Raw genomic sequence first — 20,430 nt, 5'->3', positions numbered from 1 at the left:
TACTTTTTAAGTTTGAAGGCAATACAGCTCAGCTTCCTGTATGTTATGGCTGTCACCGGGTAGCTTGACAAACCTTGGCTGCCGCCCTGAGATGTGGACAGGAATTGAGGAAGTAAGGCGAGTCTCTCCTCCCTCACTGGAAGGGATGGGTGCCATGCACGAATGGCATCCATCCCTGCTGATTTCCTGTTAGAGCCACACTGTTGTCAGATACTTTCATATTCAAGTTATGAAACGTATTATACCGTAGGAGATTGTACAGCTTCCTGCTCAGTAATCCGTTTGACGGGTTATCTGTAAAGGTGCCGAATCAAAGGAAGATAAAACTAACGGGAGTGCTGGGCTTGAGATTGATATGATGGTGCACCCAAGTGGCACGTGGGTGCACTACAACTACAAATTGTTCAGGAACATTACGCAACATCTTGACCATTACCAGTATAAGGTGTTTTATTTCTGTAAGAACTCCGACATATATTTGCACCCCACTGAAAGGCATTATAGATGTTTATGTTCATCCATCCATCCATTTTCCTCCGCTTATCGCGGTGGCAGCAGGCCAAGCAGGCTGACCCAGACCTCCCTCTCACCGGCAACATGTTCCAGCTCATTCTGGGGGATCCCGAGGCGTTCCCAGGCCAGCTGGGAGATGTAATCCCTCCAGCGTGTTCTGGGTCTTCCCCGGGGTCTCTTCCCAGTTGGACGTGCCTGGAAAACCTCCAGTGGGAGGCGTCCAGGAGGCATCCTAATTACATGCCCGAACCACCTCAGCTGACTCCTTTCGACGCGAAGGAGTAGCGGCTCGACTCCAAGCTCCCTCCTGATGACCGAGCTCCTTACCCTATCTCTAAGGCTGAGCCCGGCCACCCTACGGAGGAAGCTCATTTCGGCCGCTTGTAGCCGCGACCTCGTCCTTTCGGTCACGACCCAGAGTTGAACATGTTTATGTTCATTTAAAATACAAAAACTTTAAAATGGGGCTAAAAGTAGCTGAACACATTAGGATTTTTGATGGCACCACAATGGTGTAGTATTTCAAAAAGGTGGCATCTGTGTTGTTAAGCAGCGATGGGGCAGCTGCAGTGCTTCCCGTCGTGTCTAATTATAGATGGACATTTTCCCCTTTAGAGCGTGGTATTATTAGAAATCTCACAGGCCAGTTGACTCAAAAACTATGCAAGGGGTTTCAGCAAGGGAATCCAATTCTTTACAAGCGGCAAATGAGGTAACTTCATGGTCTACAACAACATAACTGAACAACAGAGCTGGTAATAAATAATAGAAATGAACACATTTGTGGGACCAAAGAGCAGACATGGGAAGAATTTTTGCTCCAGCGTTTTAACAATTAGAATACTGGCAAAGCAGGGAATGCATAACACCACCCGCTGCCCGCTGTCTTTAATGCTGCCTTTAGCTGAAACTCTTATCCAGAGGGACCTACAGGCACTGAGCATCGATGAGATACGCTGACACATGGTAACGGGCCGTTAATGAACACACGTTGGTTTCTTGCATTTTAACAGAATTTAGAAAGAGACTTGCATCTTCAGAGATGTTTCTGAACAACACAGTCAACACATATGAGGACAGATGAGGCGTGATCTTAAAAAGAAAGGTTGAAATAGACGCTCTGGAAAATGGTAAAGGTGAAGAGTTTAGAGTGGCAGCCTGGCAGAGCTCAGGTCAGGTTACAGCGAGGCTGCAGCAGAGGGTGTTTGAGTGCATCCTGCGGGAAGATGCCAGCGAGTTAAACAGAAAACATTAAGCATGAGCACAGGCACAAAGTCAACGAGCTCAATAGTTTATTCCAAAATAAATCATCATAAGTCCAGAAGAAAAGAAACAACACAGCGGCAGTTGGAACTGCGTTCAGTGCTTTGTTAAGCATCGGAAAACAAACATGTCCGTGAAAAAGGCACGTTAAGGCTTTCAACCAGACAACACTCAGGTCGGGGTTTGAGCATTGTGTAAATTCGTAAAACTTTTAAGACTAAATTTAATGAAACAATTTGTATGTTTCTAATAAGTCTAAACAGAAGTCAGTGCTTCTGTCAGTGTTGTAATGAAAGGCAAGAAAGTAGGAGTAGAGAAGGCAACTCTGTTTTTTGTTGTTGTTGTCTTTGTTGTTTGAGATTCAAACATGAAAGTAGTCCGGATTAGGCACAGTCTTCACCTAACCTTCCTCCCTACAACCACCTGGGTTACACAGTAGTTCTAGAGGGAGTCCTTTCCCAACTTCCACCCGCTCCTCAGTCTCTAATCCTTCACATGTGCTCTGGGTGGTCCTGCAAACACTTGATGAAATCTGTGACTGAGTGGCCGTCGAAGCAGATCTGGTGAACAGCGGTGAAAAGGGGAAACCTAGAGACGAGAAACAACGATGGAAATCATCAAAGAAATAGTTTGACATTTTGTGAAACGGGCTTATTCGCTCGTTGTTGCCGAGAGTCAGATGAGAAAGTTGACACCACTCTCCAACGTCTGTCTTTGAATGTTTAATGGGTTTTTTGCACACCATGACATTCAAATTGTACTATCTAAATTGAAATTAACTCAGTAAAAACCAACACATTATCAGTAATAAATGAAGATCCTCTTAATGAAATAGAAGACACACTTACTTTTCCACCATGTTTTTATGTTTCAAGATTTGATGGACCTCGAATGCAGTCGCTGGACCTTGAAGCTTCTGACCGTTGAGCAGCTCGTTTTCTAACTGCTCAATGGTCTACAACAAAGAGATGTTCGGGGTCGTTTTAGTGTGTGATGTTACATTGTCATGGCTTTCATAAGATGTGACACAGATGGGGACAAAATCGGTTTCTTCGTACTTTGCCTGTTTTGGCGAAGGCCTCCCCGATCTTGCGGTTGCGTCCGCCGTAGCAGGTCGTGATGAGGTCAGCGATGCCGCAGCTCTCCAGGAAGGTGACGGGGGAGACCTGGCAGTTTGTGCAGAAGACCCTGGCGAAGGCGATCATCTCCATCAGGCCGAGGCGGATCACGGCCGCCTTGGTGTTGTCGCCGAAGCCCAGGCCATCACAGAAACCTGCTCCCACTGCTACAATGTTCTGCAGCACACAGAGAGAGGAGACGCTGCTGTTATTGTGTTATTGTTGGATGGTGGTACTAATGCTTTGAGGAATGCCACTGTTGTGATGAGAAAGTAGTGCCTCCACATAGATCATTTTCATATATGTTTTGATAAATGGACGGCAAATTCTATTAGATTTGTCTCCTTACTGCTTTCGATGCATAAATGGTAAATGGACTGTCCTTGTAGAGCACTCTTCTAGTCTTCTGACCACTCAAAGCTTTAACACTACGCGTAATCATTCACCCATTCACACTACATTCATACACTAATGGAAGGGGCTACCATGCAAGGCACAGCCTACGGGAAAAATGTGGGGTTAAGTGTCAAGGACACATCGACATGGACTAGAGAAGCTGGGGATCGAACCGCCGATCCTCTGATTGCCGACGCCGCTTCACAACTGAGCCACAGTAGCCCCACAAAACACACATCCTGTTGAATATCATATCTATGTCCATCGACTTAAAAAAACAACGGGAGTATTAGAGATTGGCTTGTAATATGTACAATTCAAACATACTGCATCTGCCAGATGAGCAGATGTATCTCTTTAAGATGGTGTTTTAATGTTTTCTCTAAAAAGGTTTTAAATGCAGCAGTATAAAAGATGTCCGAATGATTACACATCTCTTGGCAAATGGTGAATTTGAAGAGAAATATCCGTAGATGTGGAGAAATATTAAGCCACAAAAGCGTTGTAGCAACTGGAATTCTTTTGACTGCGCCGTATTTCTCACCCATTACATCTTTTATGTATTCTGAAGAGCTTAAGCACAGATATGACATTGAAAGTTTTGCTGGCGCTCAGACGAGCGTTGAAAATAAAAGGAGTAAATTAGTTTTGAAGGAGGAGAAAAGCCGACCTTGAGCGCCCCGCAGATCTCCACCACGTCAGACTCCTCCACCACAGTCACACGGAAGTTGGTGGTCTGCATCAGCTCCTTCAGCATGGGCCCGAAAGCCTTGTCTTTGCACCCTGTGTCCAAAAAACATGTGATCAGGTGATAAATAAATGAGTGGAAAAGACCAATATATGATACAAGATTTTCATCCTTTTGATCAATCATACTGTGAGTTATTGATATATCAAAAGTCATCCAGTCATGTCCTCCTCAACTACAGCTGGAGCCACACTCAAAATAGCCGTACACATCTAGTATAGTAAGAATAAATTATGTTTGTATCCTGTACGCATTGCATTCAGATTAAAACCAGTACTATGTTTTACTTTCATAGCAAGTCATTTCTAATAGACAAATGTCCCCTTAGTTAGAGGCATCAAATGTCTATTTATCGTCCGTACCGATTGTTGTTTCACAAAACTTCTCCTCGGCGACCTCGTTGGCGATGTTTGCTCCCATGAGGACGGTCACAGTGATGCCCAGCTTCCCTCGGATGACCTCAGAGATCAGCTTCAGGCCCTCTGGACTCGCATCCACACCCTGGAGCAGGCCACAAAATACAGACACAAAAAAAATCCCCTTGAATCATTACTTCTTTCGTGCACTGTGAAATTCCTGTGCCGTTATGGTACTGTACAAATTCAGAATATAAGAAAAATGTTACCTTGATGAGAGACATTCCTACAGCATCCTTCTTGACGTGGTCTTTAATGGTGTCACACAATCTCACAATAAACTGGTGAGGCACCACGAAGATCAGGATGTCGGCTCCTTTCACAGACTCGACCAAGTCTGGAACGGCCAACTGACGAGGAGAGAGGAAACAAGGAGGGAAGTTCAGTCATGTGACAACACCAGACAGTCACTGAAGCCACCAAAGAGTGTTTTCATGCTCACCACGTTGGGGGGCAGCTTGTGGCCGGGCAGATATTTCACATTTTCATGGTCCGTGTTGATGATATCTGTGAGTTTACGGCCGTTCACCGTCTCTTCAAACACCCACATGTTCACTGTGGTGTCGAACTTGTCATACTTGGCTGCGTTGGCGCCCACAATCTTGGCAATGGCAGAGCCCCTGTGGACATGGAGACACACAATGGCCATACTGGTTCTGAGACAGCAGCTGGTTGAACTTATTGTTACCCAAAAAAAGGTTAAATGTCCTCTGATGTTTCTGTGAAATGTAATTTAAACATGGATTTGAATGGATTTCAGGTGCTGCAGTGATATTAGATTGATAGAAAAAAATGCCTCAACTATTGCTGGTATTAAGGAGGTCATACACTGACCACTGTGTGTAAGAAACACAACTTAAATATATGAAAATTGATTTTAGATGTCTCATGACTAATAAATACAGTAGTGAATCTCCTAATAGTGAGCAGATGTCAAAAGGACTTGTGACACAGGACCATTGTAATTAAGATATTTAGTGTCACATGACTTGAATTGTTTTTCAGATGCTTTACCAGACAAGAATAACACTACAGGTAAAAAAGAGAGAATACCAGAGGACCATTATTTTGGCAAGAGGAGTGTCTCATTACATACCAGGCTATTGAATGTCTTCATAACATGGGCTAAGAGCTGGGAGAAATCCCTTTGTAAGGTTACATATCAACACTATTACTATTGACCTTTCACAACTGATCTCAGTCAAGTACTTCACAGTTTTAAGGTACTTGTACTTCACTTGAGTATTTCCATTATATGCTACTTTATAACTTCATAACACATGATGGATTGTTATATTAAACTTCCAAAATGTATATAACCTCTCTCTCTCAACCAGCTACAGCATTGAAATACTTCTGACATATTAATGCATCAATAATAATGATGATAATAATGTATATATATACTAAAAAGAGCCACTACACCACATATTTAGTATTTTATTAGTTGTAATACTTTGGTTACATGCTGCTGATAATAATACATACATTGTGGTATTGCTACTTTAAGTATCTTTAGTATTTTATCATCTGAATACTTCCTCCTCCACAGACTGGACTAAATGTCATGCAGGCCGAGTGATGTCAACAACGCACGAAGGCCGATTCAGCACAAATACTGCTGAATATTGAAAGAGCTGCTTCTTTAATAAAGATTGTGGGGGTGTTGAAGGGTCAAAGGTCATGAGACAGTCAGTGTCAGCAGACCTCCACTCTGCAGTTTATGAACTTTATGCATTATTTATCTGCTGTTAACAGATTAGGTTAACGTTGCCTTTATTTTCTTCCAAAGTTTGCCAACTTTAAGACATCACTCTCTCTCACACACACACACACACACACACACACACACACACACACACAGCCTAATCCAGAGAACAAAAATACCTTTATGATGAGTATGAACTTAAAATAGTGCACAACTGACAGGCTGCTCTATTTAAAACGCTCAACAATTCAGACATCTTCAAACCCTTCACTCACCAGTTACCAGAGCCGATCACACAGACCTTCTTCGGCGCTGCCATTATGTGCTTGACTTTCCAGACGGAGCTGCTGCCTGTGCGAAGACACTCTGCTGCAGCGGGACAAAGTGTATTTATATCGGACACGCTGAGGCTCAGACACACCCTCTCCCACCGGTTGGTCTGCTCTGTGGGACAAACTCTCTCTCTCTCTCTTTTACTCTCACACAGAAGCAACAGGAGAGTTCACGACTCTTATTGTTTCTGCCTGTTTAATTAAGGAAAGAAAAATACTCTTACACTTTCATAATAATACAAAATTATTTTTAATTTTTTTGTTCAAACCTATGGATCACCCTCCATGTTATTGTGATGGTAACAGTAAAAAAAAGTTTGTAACGCTATATGTGTATCTCATAATAAAAAAACAAACATCAAAACCACTTCTTTTGATTTCCTCCTGCCAGTAAAATGATTTATGTGCAATTAAAAGATTAGCAGGGCTGTTATATTATTAAGGTCAAGCATTCTTATCATAGAGAATAAGTGTAAATGTTGGTCCCTCAAATAAACTTTAGCTCAAACGATAACGGTAATTTTAATCGATCAACAGAAAATGATGATAAACAATTAAGATGTTTTTACAAACGCAAATACCAAACATTTTCCAGGTACAAGTGTGAAATTCGGTGGTGAAAAGGAATCATTGAAGTACTGTAGTTCAATTTTGAGGTACTTGTACTTTACTCGAGTATTTCCATTTAATGGTAGGCTACTTTACTTCTACTTCACTACATTTCAGAGCGAAATGCACATTTTACTCCACTAGATTTGTCTGACAGTTGTAGATACTTTTCAGACTAACATTTTATATAAAACACATTAAAAAAAAAAGCTATTCAAATAAAATGCAACGGTGAACATTTAAACCATGCTTTCCAAAAGTTATGGCTCGGCACCTCTCAATAACAAAAAGCAGAGTCTAATTTGGGTGTTTGCTTTGGATCGTGGAGCTGTTAGCAGTTCCACCTAAAGAGATTTCCTCTCTAAACAACCTCAGATGGTGTCATTAATATTAGTTTTCTACATCACTGAAAGGTAGAATTTTATGAACAAACACTTTTACGTAAGTAGGATATGGAATGAAGACGTACTTGTAATGAAGTACTTTAACATTGTTGTACTGGTGAAGAATCTGAGCACTTCCTCTACCACAGATTGCTGGTTACGTTGTCTCATGTGAGAGGTAACATATGGGTTCATTGTGACTGTTAGAACCAAACGGCACATCTAACAGGGTTTGGTGAGCATCTTTAACTTCTCACTGACATTTTAAAATGAAAGAAAGCTGAATTTATAGACACACAAATGATAAAAAAAAATAACATTTGCAGTCCAATTGTAATCCATACAGGAATATTAGAGCAGTGCTCATTATGTAGAGGTAAAAAAAAAAAAAAAAAAATCACTGTCAGACATGAACATTTTACATATCCTTTATTATAACATAAGAACATACAGAAAAATAGGTTTGGTCCATGAAAAAGTCTGCAGATTAAAATAGTACTACAGCCCCCCCCCCCCCCCCCCCCCCAAAGGTTCCCACCACTTGTTTCAAATCATGTACCTGCCCAAACCCACATTAGTGTATTCTTGGAATTCATTAATTAAATGCACGCTAAAGTTTCAGCCAGGACACTCATCTTTAAACTTCAAAGGGGAAACGACAACTATTAAACTCAACAAGGTGTAAAGTCTTCAGCCAGCGTACGAAGAAGCTACAACTCCTTAAATCTTGTTCCACTGTGTATGGCTTCTCTGCACATAATCAAAAATACACAAAACTATAAGCAGAATATTTAACTCTTCCCAGCTCGCAGGCGACATGGATGTTGTGTACATCTCGTCCCGCAGAGCAGCAACTCGTGCTGTGACAGCGAGGGCTGATTAATAATATAAATACTGCTTCAACTATCTGAGCGTTGACAAAAAAAAAGTTAAGAAAAACATCTGCCATACAATTTTACTTCACATCCATCTTCAGGTTTTTTTCTGCTCAGTATTTACAAAACTATAGAGACTAGAGGTACTCATACTAGCTACTTCCTTGATAATCTGTACTAGCTAACAAGACAAGTACTGATATAATACATACTTTTAAAACAAGAATCATTGATAATAACAAAAAAAGAAAAAAAAAGGAAAACTTCATAATAAATGGCACCCTCAACAAAAGATGTATATCTTGCCATGATTGAGCTTTCTCTCTCGTACACCAGACTGTGGCACAAACTGTCAAAACTAACCAACGAGAGCTTAAGACAAAGTGACACATGAACAGCCAACAAAGTGGCCATTGATTACAAACACTATCGATATCTAACTGAATGGGCAAGCATCCAGGGAGGGGGGGCCGAGTAAAATGTAAATTTACTTTCCCCAAAAAAGGGGGAACAGAGAGTCGAGGCAGAATCAACACATTCCAGCTGATTGAAGATATTTTTAGATTCAGGGACAGAAGACATTAAAAGTTGCCCTCTGCTTTTTCATTTGGGTACGATGCGTACGATGCGTACTCCTGTGTGGGCACAATGTATCAAAATGAGAGGAATGCTTCCAGGTAAGGCTTTAGACATGCAAGCGAAAATACATTGCAGCTCTGGTGTGGAAAAGTGGAAGTAGCAATCACACTGCAACAGTAGTCGAGCTGCAGGGTGAATTTAAACAAAACAAAAACAAAAAAGGAGATCCTATATAACGGTAAAGCCATCTAGTATCTATGTCTCTCCAAGCCGGTTAGAAAACTCTCAGAGGAATTCATTTTGAACATCCCGCACACGCTCGCACGCCTGTCGTCTGCGTGGATAAATCTCTTCAGGTGTTCCTGATGCCGAGCGCCGTCTCCAGCTCCTGTCGCCTCTGCTGGACCTGAAACACACGAAGAAAAGATTCAATCAGCAGAAGACAATGCGATGATAAAAAGGTCAACAATGGCCATGAGTGGTTGTCCATGCGAAGATGCTGATGTTAAGAAGACACGTTTATCCTTTCCACCATCTTAGTTTAGTGTTAGCACGCAAACAGTTGCTGATTAGCGCTCAAGATGAAGTTGATTTAACAGAAAAACAATCTACTTTTATAAGTGATTTATTGTTTTAGTAATTAGAAATGACAAACATTCTCCGCCTTCAGCTTGTCAAAGGTTTGGATTTGCTGCTTTCTTCGTGGTAAGTGTTAGTACATTTAATATGTTTTGGGTTGTTTGTTGGAAACAATAACTACTTCTGTCACCGTGGCTCTGGAAATAATGGGCATTCATCACTTTATAAGAAAACTAAACCTCCTCGTTCTCTTTGCTTGTTTTACTTTTCCAACAGTGGAAAATGCTTTCCCAACATGTGAGTGCAGAGGATGTCATGGCCAATGATTTTTATTATTATTTTTTTTCAGCCGCAGAGAGGCCGCTCGGGGAGGATTGTGCCGGTGGGGACCCTGCAGAAACTGAGCAAACCTGCTGCTCGCATGCAATGCATTCTGGTAAATGGCTCCGCAGCGGGAGACATCGGCTAACTCGGTCAACATAGCACACACCTATTTATTCAGTGGACTACATTTACCATCAGCACTTATTGTGCATTCATATAAAAATTAATTGGCGAATTGTCTCTTCAAGTCCAACCAGTTATATTTTTTGGGGCGATTTCTTACAGGCAAAAAAAAATCACCGTTAATGTCTGAACCAAATTTCATGGCAACCTATCCAATAGTTGTTTTCACGAAACACTGTGGCGCTAGAGGAAAAGTCAGAGGTTCACTAGAGTTGAAAGGATTCAGCCTCTGGGGAACATGAACGTCATCAACATGTCATGCTGTTTCATAATACAGTTGTTGAGATAATTCAGTTAGGACCAAAGAAGAAGAAATAAAGAAATCCAAAGTGTAGGAGGAGGAACAAAGTGGATTACCTTGGAGTAGAAGTAGCGACAGACCGCCTCCTGAGCCCACGGCTGGTAGTAAAACTCTGCTCTCCGCTCTTCTTCTGGGTTTGCTACCACATCTGTCATGGTCTGTAAATAGAGAAAAGACACATTTACACATCTATCAAACACTGACCGCAGCTGAGACGAACGTATCGTCGCAAGAGCACAAGGTTGGCTGTCGAGCTTTGAAATGAATTTGTTCAATTTCACAGAGATTCGGCTGAACAAACACTGCAGGTGGTTGACAGCTGGTCAGCAGATAATGGGCTCAGTCAGCGGACGTGTTATTAAATGTTTCACACTCTTATTTGGACTTTGCGATCCTGTGTTACGGCTGAGTGAGCAGCATGAGAGAGAGCACGACGTCCACGTACTAATATGTAATAAAGTCCTCTCTTCCCATAGTAAACCTCCAGAAGAACAAATATTATTAACCTCAAACATGAACTCAAGGAATTCACAGAACCTTAAAACGAACCAAGCTTAGATATACCAGAGGGCCTGTTTATAACTGTTGTTTTGATGTTCCTTTTTTCAGATATTTTACATGTCAAGTGTGTGTCTGTAGTTTTAGTGTTTCCCTCTGAGATACTCTGAGTAGTTATTATGCATCTGTGACTTTAAACACTGCAGAAGTTTATTTTTATTGCATCCACTTTCATATTCTGCTTCCGTTTCCCAATGTTTTGTTGAAACGCCAACACAATGTGCTGCATTAGAGATGTTTTTTTACAGATTGTCAATTTAAAGAACCCAAATCACAAAGTTGCCTCAATGGGCTTCACAGATCCGTACAGCATGACCTCCTCCGTCCTAAAACCTTTAAATCAAAGAAGGAATAAGTCTCCAGGCAGAAGGGAAGTTTCTTCTAGGATGGGATAAATAATCATGACATCATGCCGTGTGCACAGAGAACAGTGACAGTGAAATTGCACTATGGAGAAAATGAATGATATTAGGAAGGTAGATGGAGCAACAGCAGTAGCAGTAAATCACATTGTTTACTCAAAACATTGAAAGTCTTTTGGCTGAGCTCTATTGACGCTAATGTCGGTGGACAGACTCATATTGCCTCTTCTTCTTATCAATGATGGATTTCTCTCTGAACAACTGCTGAGCATGCTTACGAGTCTGAATGACAAAAGCTTTAGGGATGCTCGCTGCATGCAAAACAGCTGTGATATACTGCATGTGGTGGATGTGTTTGTTTGGTATCTGCTGAGATACGAGAGCACAGATAAACGAGCTTTAAGTTGACGGACTCACCTTGAGGTCTCTGCACTGCGACTGCAGCCAGTCGTTGATGAAGCCCTGAGGATCTCTGGCAAAATTCAACATGAACTCTCTCTGGGTCTTCAGCTGGTTAATGGTCTCAATGGTTTCATGGATCTGAGAAGAATTAAAGAGAATAAAGAGACGAGTCATCAATTTAAAGTAATTAATACGGCATTAATTAAATGGAACATCGCTGACACAGGGAAAAAAAGGGGGGGGGGGGGGGGGGGGGGGTTCCTTAATAACCATTTTACAGCAAGTATTCCTGACATCAGCAGTTTTATTTTATTAGAAGACAATATACATACAGAGAAAACCAAGACGCTACGGTTCTGATATGAGGCCGGCAGGAAGCGGGTGTGTATCAGTAATGGTCACCAAACCCAAAATAAAGTCACAACATGAATGCCGCCGATAAACTATAAACAAGCTCTCTGTATTTACAATGTTGACTCAGGACAAAAGACGTCACAGGAGGAATGGCTCCGCGCCTTATCAATGCGATTACAGCCATCCCGGCGAAGCTAACGTTCGTCTAAACTCTCTGTTGTACCTTGTTGTCCAGTCCTGCTATTTCCTGCTGACTGGCTGTGGAGAGCAGGAAGGAGTTCATCTGGGTCTTCAGCGTGTCGTCCACCTCCACGTCAATGTCGTAGCAGGCGGTCTTCTTTTGGTCATTGGGGTCAACGCTACAACAGGAGACCGCACATTTAGTTATCGTCGTATGTGGAGATTAGCCAGAACACAACTTTAACATCAGAACCTAATGCATCACTGTAGTGAAGTTACCTGATCACATGGTTGATGATGATTGGCTCTGGGGGCATCAGGAGTGCATGCAAGCGCTGCGGGATCTCGGAGAACTTCATTCGCTGAGTCTCAAAAATCTGCACAAATGAAACCAACACCCCGTTCTTTTGTCAGAGCTTACGACTAAAAATGAGCAAAACTAGACATATTAAGCGTTATTACTCAGACCGATCAGGCAAAAAACAAGAAACACATTTAAAGAAATCATTCCCAACGCTGCACAATCACAGTCCACAGACACTACCAAACAACCACGAAGCTTTGTGCAAATATATTCACATTGAAGCAAGAAAATAAGAAAATAAGCGTATGACATCATCGGATGACTTTTGGAGCGAGTGCTCGCGACTTTCATTGGGAAAAAATTGGCCACACACTGCATTTTGTTTTCCACAGTTCCTGTGGTTGTTCAGATACTGGGAATAGTAAACGCAAAGAACTTACATTGATACTCTTTGGTAACTGGAGATAGCTACCGAAAGCTCCCGAGGAAAACAAAAGCACTACGCTGCCTCTGTTTTGGTTATTCCAGTGGTGGACACTCCTCCTCTGTGATTGAGCCTTCATTTCCCCGGTGGCAGACAGAGGGGCTGAGTGAAAGCGAGGCTTAAAGGGAACCAATCTAAATGCAGATGGTTTTATTATTCTATAGCCCTTACATCTAAATAGTGCTGTCTAGATGTACTTCTTAATGATAAGTTAAAGCAAAACTGATCTTTTAAATTCATGGCTCTATTCCATCTTTACTTCATTACAAATCACTGTTGTAATTACAAGAATCTCTAAGCTAACCAGCGAATTGATTTCGTTCGTTCACTTTGTAGGAATTCACCGTTAGCTTTCCACAATCCTCTGTTCATCTTGACCCAGCAGACAGAAAAGCACTGGAAACCAGTCAGTGAGCCAGAGAGAAGACAAGGACAGAGGGACGGGTAGAGAGACGGACTGCACAACATCAAGAGCACCATTAACCGGGACACCTATGCGGCTGTCGCTCATTCCAGCTTCATACAACGGCCACAGTTTGTATCTATCAGGTTTATCTTTTGGTGTGTTTCTAAACAACAAAATGCGTCACTGAAGTGTAATGACAATCTTAAGCAGCGGTATGTTACTAAAAGGACTCGACTCACCTGCTGCAGGTATTTGTCACAGTTGATGAACTCGCGCTCATGAGGGTCTTGGAGCTTGTGGGTCTTGACGTACTGCCACAGAGCCTGAATGATGACCGGTCTGGTCTGGGTGTGGATACCCAGCATACGAGCCAGCCGGGGGTCCAGCTTGAACTGAGGGGGCTGTTTGGTACACAAGAAAGATTGGTTTGATATGAAGCCAACAACTAAAGGTTTGAAAAACACTTGAATCACAGGGCCTTCTGAGAGGTGGAGTAAACCCCGAGCATGTCTTTACCTGGTAGTCGAGCATGAGCAGGACGGTGCAGCGAACACCCACATCACCGGGCCTCTTCACCTGGAAACCATCCGTCTCCTGGGTGGTGGCAGTCCTGTGCCACTAAAATAACATTTCAAACATTTGTTACGTATTCATACATCGCATTTATACACACAAGTATTTACTGGGTTTAACTAGAGCTGAAATGATTAGTTGGCAACTATTTTAATAATACATTTATCCACATTTTAGATGATTTAAGGATATAAAGCGTGAGATTTCCTGCATTTTCTGTCTTAAATGATCGTTAACAGAATATCTTTGGGTTTTGGATTGTTGGTCTGATGAAGAGGTCACCTAGAGCTAGCTAGATGCAAATTTAAGAGCAGAAAAAATACAGACAAACAGTGACCGCTCTTTTCAGAATTAAAGGGGATAACTGGGTAAATACCTGCTTGTGTATTAGGATGCACAGAATACATTCTTACTTCCACAAGGTGATTATCTGGACCATACAAGTCCTTGTCCAACTCGATCACCAGAGACTTGAAGAAAGAGGAGAACTTCCGCTTCTGTTTGGTGGCTTCATACTTGGACACAGCCGTCTGCAAAGCAAATGTTACAGGAAGTGGAAATATAATTGAAATCATAATCTGTGTAAAACATCAGAACTTTAAGTATAAAGACTTTTTGTTTCATAGTTTTGGCTCAATGTGGTTGGTTATATAAGCAGCGCTCTGGAATAAATGTAAACTACTGTTCAAGCAGCTTACATGTTAACTCATATCCAAAACTGTACACGCAGAAGACATTGATATAACCCAATATGTTTCAATGATGAAGCTTACATCTTCCAGCAGACGCCCCTCAACACGTAGCTCCCATGATGCCACTGTGCCCTCTCCGTCCTCGGCGTCTGGCTTTGCGGGGTTAAAGGTGTTCGATATGAAGATCCGAAGCTTTCTCTTTTGCTGGAAAACAACCAAAACAAACTTTAAATTGAGGGGCTATCATTCCCTCAACACTAACTTGTTATCTACACCGATAATCAGCACATGTGCACAAACAAGGAAAGAAAAGTTAGCGTGCGGCTTAATTTAAGATTAAATCAATGTATTGGTCTGCTGAAGACGGACACCTTCACTGAATCACATCAATTTTAAATGTGCAGTTATGGGGATGGATGGAGGCCTCTGGGGGTCTGAACGGCTTTGTAATTAATTTCAGGTCTGAAGCGGAGTGATTGAGGGATTCCAGGAGTGCAGACTGCATTTGATCCGTACCTTAATGGGCCTCTTGAGGGCCTCCTGAATGTCCAGCCTCTTGCGCATGATGGTCTGATCCAGCTTCCTCTCAAAAGCCAGCAGATCCATGTAAGCCTGAGACTCTGGGACCAGTTCCCTGATCTAGGACACAACGAAATACACTAGTGACCAGCTGTTTACACAAGCATCATTCAAACCAATTACAGTATTTGTTTTTATCAATAGAAATACAATCTTTTATTTCATAATCATTTAAAAAGTGTGAACCGTGAGTTTTATGATCCGTTGCACCGCTACAAATAAGTCATCTTAGTTGCTTACAGCACTCGCACTTGTAGTACTTTAAACAAAGCCCCCTCAATTAAAATATAAATGGACGAGTAATTGTAATCTCTCCGACACAATGAAGGCCCGGATCAATGGACTTCCATGGACTGCTGCTTGAATAACACTCACCCTCTGAGGTAGAATTTTATCAGCCATCTTCTTCTTCTTTGTGCTGTAAAGACAAATTATTAAATTTGAATGTGAGTCAAAGAGGAGTAGTGCTGGATTAAAATAATCTGAATAAGTGTGATCACACAGCTTCAAAACTAAATGTAGAATACAGCTATACCTTAACGTGGGCAGTTAGTATCATCAATCAAGCAATCACGGCATATGAGAGAGCACATTCAGCAGCACCGGAAGAGGAAACGTGGGCATCAATGATGCTTGAAGCTCAATCAAAGTCAAAGAACAACCGGGAACAGTGTTTTCCTGATGTTACAGTTTTTATGTTAAACATATTTTCTGCCCAGAGACTTTACATTCCTCCTGATGCAAATTCAAAACATACACTATGGGATGCACTACTGTTCTGTTTTTTTTTGTGTTTTGTTTGTGTAACAGATGTGCTACAACTGCATTTTGCGGTGCATCTCTTTGAATCTATTAAATACATTTAATTTAAATATCAATAATAGGGCTATTGATTCATCTGTTGATTATTTTCTCAATTAATCTTATAATTTTTTCTATAAAATATCAGAAATAGGGATATTATGACATTCCTTTGCACTAAAGCCACAATAATGTATTTAAATAGCTAATTTTGACAAACAAACGAGCCAAGATCCAAAAATATTCAATGTGCATTTATATACAACAGAGACAAGCAGCAAACCCTCATATTTGAGAGGCTGAAGCCACCGGATGTTTGTGATTTTGCTCAAGAAGAGATCAGATGAGATCAAAATAGTTGCCAACTAAATTTCAGTCTTTTCAATTAATCCACCGATGAATCTTTCTGTAAGTTTAAGGACATTTAATGAGGACAGATCACTCCTATCAAAGCATTTCTTTATAAAAAATAACTATTTCCATTAAGAAAAGTCCCCTTTTCTTCAATCTGCGACAGTAAAGACAGATTTTATTAGGAAACATGGTTTTGGATGACAGTGATGAAGCAGTGGACGAGTGCAGGATGGCGTGTCTGACGGAGTGGGCGGCTGCAGAGCGCATTCACAATCAAAACACTATTTTTTTACGCCGTTTAATACAAAAGAAAGCCCGTAATAAAAGTAAAGCTGTGAATATTGATCTTCTGTATGGGTCGGGATGACTTACTGCTGGTTGCGGTTCTGCTGCTGAACCTGCTGGATCTGTTGGGGGGCGGGCCTCTTGCGAGACGGGTCCATTACGCCGGGCATCACAGGACGAGACACGGGGCTGTTGCCGTATCCTGGGGGGCCCATGGCTGGTCCTTGTGGGGTCATGCGGCTGGATGGAGGCATGCCTGGTCTCTGCATAGAATATATAGGGGAAATTATTTTTCAGAATTGAAAAGAAATGGATGGTTTTTAGCTTCTCAAACGTGCCTTACATTAAAGTACTATAAATAGAATATATTCTGCTAAGCACATTGGGGATTGCAAATTCCGGCAGCCGTTTTTCACTGTTACCTAATGCAACATTTTTTTGTCCCATAATCAAAGACATTGTAATTATATATGAGAGCACTTTATAAGAAGGCTGCCATGCTTATGAAAATCCACATCAGAGAAATCATCAATCCTACAAACCTTCCACCAATCTTGCTCATCAGTAATAACCGTAACACATTCTGCTGAGCTCTGATGTTAATCTATTCATATTCATTCACAACTGATCCAAACTCATTTTGCACAACACATTTTCAAGTACAAGAGAACAAATAGCAGCTCTGTAGTGTTTACAGAAAAAACAAACCCTGCTTTTTAAATCATCACATCCGCATACTTTCCTCCTACAAGAAGAGATGGGAACGACGCGCATGCCGGCTCCTTCAAACAAGTTAATACAGAACAAATCCCAACTCACCAAGCCCAGCACTAAGAACTCAAACAGGCGACTTTGTGTATTTGACTGCATGAGTGCAGGTGAGAAATGCAGATAAATGACAAATCACTGACTGCAGCTTTCCCTCCAGCAGTCAGTTCAACAACTGAGAGAGATGAACGAAAAACACACCCTCTCTCCAGCGTGTGGTGGTGGTGGTGGTGGGGGGGGGGGGGGGCTGGAAGAGTGACGGACATCGACTTGTCAACAATACAAGCTAGATGAGTTGGCTCTGCCTTTTCCACACAGCGCAGTGTGGGCAGAGGAGCCGCAATTTCGATCATTTGGTGCTCTTTATAATATGAATCGGTACAACCTTGGTTTACCGCTGAACAACTGGATTTCTGCAGTATTCAAGAGTATGAAGCCGCTTCGACTGAGTAGAGAAAGGCTGCTTGTGTGAGTGAAAGCAGTCAAGGACGCTGGAGGAAAAAAAAAGATGTAACATCCTTTCACTAAACTATGTTTCAGGTTGCCAGTAGCTAGGCAGCACAATTTTCAAATACCGTGGATACACGACAAATGTCTCTTTAGACTACATCTGCACTGACAAGATCAGATACAATTAGTACTGAACTGTTAGAAAATACACAGAGCCACAGATTGGATTACTAAAAAAAAAAAAAGGTATTATCTGCCAGGGTCTATTCACAAATCTATAAAAATCACTTAGTAGCAGCATGCATGACAGGATAACAACTCGGGCTGTACCAGATCTCTCTTTTTAACATCTGAAGCTCCTACTGAGGTGTTTGAATGATGGTTGTATCTACTGTGGTTATGTAAATGTGATTTATGGTGCAGGTAGATTGCTGCAGGAGCGCTCCGTTAATGCAGGTGCTTGCCTCTTTGTGTGAGAGAAATGTTTTTGACTGCAGTGAAAATGTTTTTGAAAGGCTAAACACCAACACATGTGGACTGAAGGACAATAGTTTGTTCAATGATAACATGTTGTAGATTTTGGAAATGATTCCATCTGTTTTTATCAATACATTTTAACTTTTGGACTTTACAATGATCTGGAAATGTTTGGATCAAGTTGGAAACAATCAGACGGAGCCTCCATAATTCAACATACTGTATAATACTTTTACTATAACAACAACCACTCAGGTCTATATAATCATGCTAAAGGCATTCAACAATGAATGAAGCGCATAGACAGATTACATATATTTGGGGATTGCCCCACAATGTGACATTTAGTTTTGTATGAATATCCTACGACTTGTTTTCCGGAGCGTAAACAAACTATCCTTCCTCAAAGGGACTTGATTATTTACGGATGCTCAGGGGCCTTCACCCTCACTATTCACAATCAGCTTTGATGTTGGGAACGCTGCCAGACACACAGAGTGCCAAAGACTGGAAGACAACAATTTCACCTCCTTTCCAAATATCTCTTACACATTTTGAGAAATATTAACGACTTGAAAATGTCTCTTTCCATATGGGAAAAAGTTTGTTGCCTGCCTAATGCAAAGTACAGATGACCTGATTCTGGGATCAAATTGATCGTTTCCTCTCCTTACCCCGACAAAAACATCAAAGATATCAGTAACATGGCAAACCTTTCAGTGTTTCACATAGTTTAAACATTGTGCTCGTTAGCTACAGCCTCCATTGTTCAATATAATACACGAGCTGAAATTCAGACTTGTATCATCAACAATGTATCACACTGCTTTAAACAAAAGTTTACACGTTTGATGCCAATGGATTAACACAGTTTTTACAAACCACCTGGGTCCACTTATTCTGTTGTGCAACACCTTTACAAGCCGGGTGACACAAAGTTTACCAAAGGAAGGCGCTGCAGGGTGGCACACAACAGACCAATGTTAATGTGAAGCACACAACAGACTAATGTTAATGCCAAGCACACAACAGACTAATGTTAATGCCAAGCACACAACAGACTAATGTTAATGCCAAGCACACAACAGACTAATGTTAATGCGAAGCACACAGGGACACACGAGAGGATCTGCACTGATACAAACTGAGGCTTCGTGCAGCATTCATTCAAAAGTGGACCAGACATAGTAACTATAAAAGCCAACTTTTGAATTCAAGCAAAGCCTGAACTTTCTAAAGTTCGACGTTTATCATTAAAGGCTCCCTTCATCGCACTGTTTAGAAACCACTCAAAATATATTTTAATCATGTTTCAGCAAGTAAACGGAGCGAAACACAGTTACCAGCTAATGCTAGCGACGTTAGCCGGCTAAGCTAATTGGCTACCGTGACTAACTAGCTCAGAATAATGTTAGCGGGCGGGAGGGTTAGCAAATTCAAACAACAAACAGACTCTAGTAAGAGTTAGTCGACTCTTTAAACGCGTCTGATGGGTGTGAACTTCTCCAGCTCCAGTGAGCTGTGGCCCGTGTGGGTGTCGGTGGTTAACGTTAGCCGCTAGTGACAAAGCAGCGGTAAGAGGCTTTGTTCTAGCGGACTGGCTAGCGCGTCAGCAGCAAAGATGGAGTGATATCTCACCGGGTACCCAGGCCCCGGCATCGGGGAGCGGTACATGTGGTTCTGCACGGCCGACGACGGTACCATCCTTCCAGAAGGAGTCCCGGGTCCCATGCCTGGTCCTACGCCCGGTACCGGTGGTCCGGGTCCCATAGCTCCACCGCCACCAACAGTCGGTGCTGACTGAAACCCCCCTCTGGCCGCCATCTCCTCTCTGAATGTCGCCGCCGGTAGAGGCACGGAGCTATCGCGAGAACGTGAACAGAGTTTTGGTGGTGGTGACAATCCCCCCAGCGCTCCCTGGTGGATGTCTGCGGTACTGTCGTACAACTATAGTAGTTAAAACGGTGTCAAATACCCAAAAGTAACATGATCCTGAAATATAGTAAGACACTGAATATAAACCACAGCACATTAGTAACAAATTACATAATCAACTTGTTCACATTCGAAAATA

General features: G+C 41.8%; 2 protein-coding genes across 2 annotated transcripts; both read right to left on the bottom strand.

Annotated features, from left to right (window-relative positions):
• Positions 1–1,791: 1,791 nt before the first annotated feature.
• LOC142955363 (glycerol-3-phosphate dehydrogenase [NAD(+)], cytoplasmic-like) lies at positions 1,792–7,997 on the bottom strand. The gene is made up of 8 exons (XM_076096862.1): positions 6,438–7,997; positions 4,897–5,074; positions 4,664–4,804; positions 4,401–4,539; positions 3,961–4,073; positions 2,835–3,071; positions 2,625–2,731; positions 1,792–2,364 (listed from the first exon to the last, which is right to left on the bottom strand). The coding sequence occupies exons 1-8, from the start codon at positions 6,479–6,481 to the stop codon at positions 2,268–2,270; spliced, it is 1,056 nt and encodes a 351-aa protein (XP_075952977.1). The 5' UTR covers positions 6,482–7,997; the 3' UTR covers positions 1,792–2,267.
• On the bottom strand, positions 7,899–20,206 carry smarcd1 (SWI/SNF related BAF chromatin remodeling complex subunit D1). Its single transcript, XM_076096861.1, has 13 exons — positions 19,995–20,206; positions 16,749–16,924; positions 15,597–15,639; positions 15,159–15,281; positions 14,724–14,846; positions 14,364–14,480; positions 13,894–13,995; positions 13,617–13,778; positions 12,463–12,560; positions 12,227–12,362; positions 11,665–11,787; positions 10,384–10,485; positions 7,899–9,346 (listed from the first exon to the last, which is right to left on the bottom strand). Exons 1-13 carry the CDS (start codon positions 20,178–20,180, stop codon positions 9,293–9,295), a joined length of 1,545 nt encoding a protein of 514 aa, XP_075952976.1. The 5' UTR covers positions 20,181–20,206; the 3' UTR covers positions 7,899–9,292.
• Between the last annotated feature and the right edge of the window lie 224 nt (positions 20,207–20,430).

The sequence above is a fragment of the Anarhichas minor genome, unplaced genomic scaffold (genome assembly GCF_050575085.1).
Source record: "Anarhichas minor isolate MPS153535 unplaced genomic scaffold, ASM5057508v1 ptg000023l, whole genome shotgun sequence".
Lineage (NCBI taxonomy): Eukaryota > Metazoa > Chordata > Actinopteri > Perciformes > Anarhichadidae > Anarhichas > Anarhichas minor.
The sequence above is the reverse complement of the archived record's forward strand: the minus strand, read 5'-3'. Positions and strand labels throughout refer to the sequence as shown.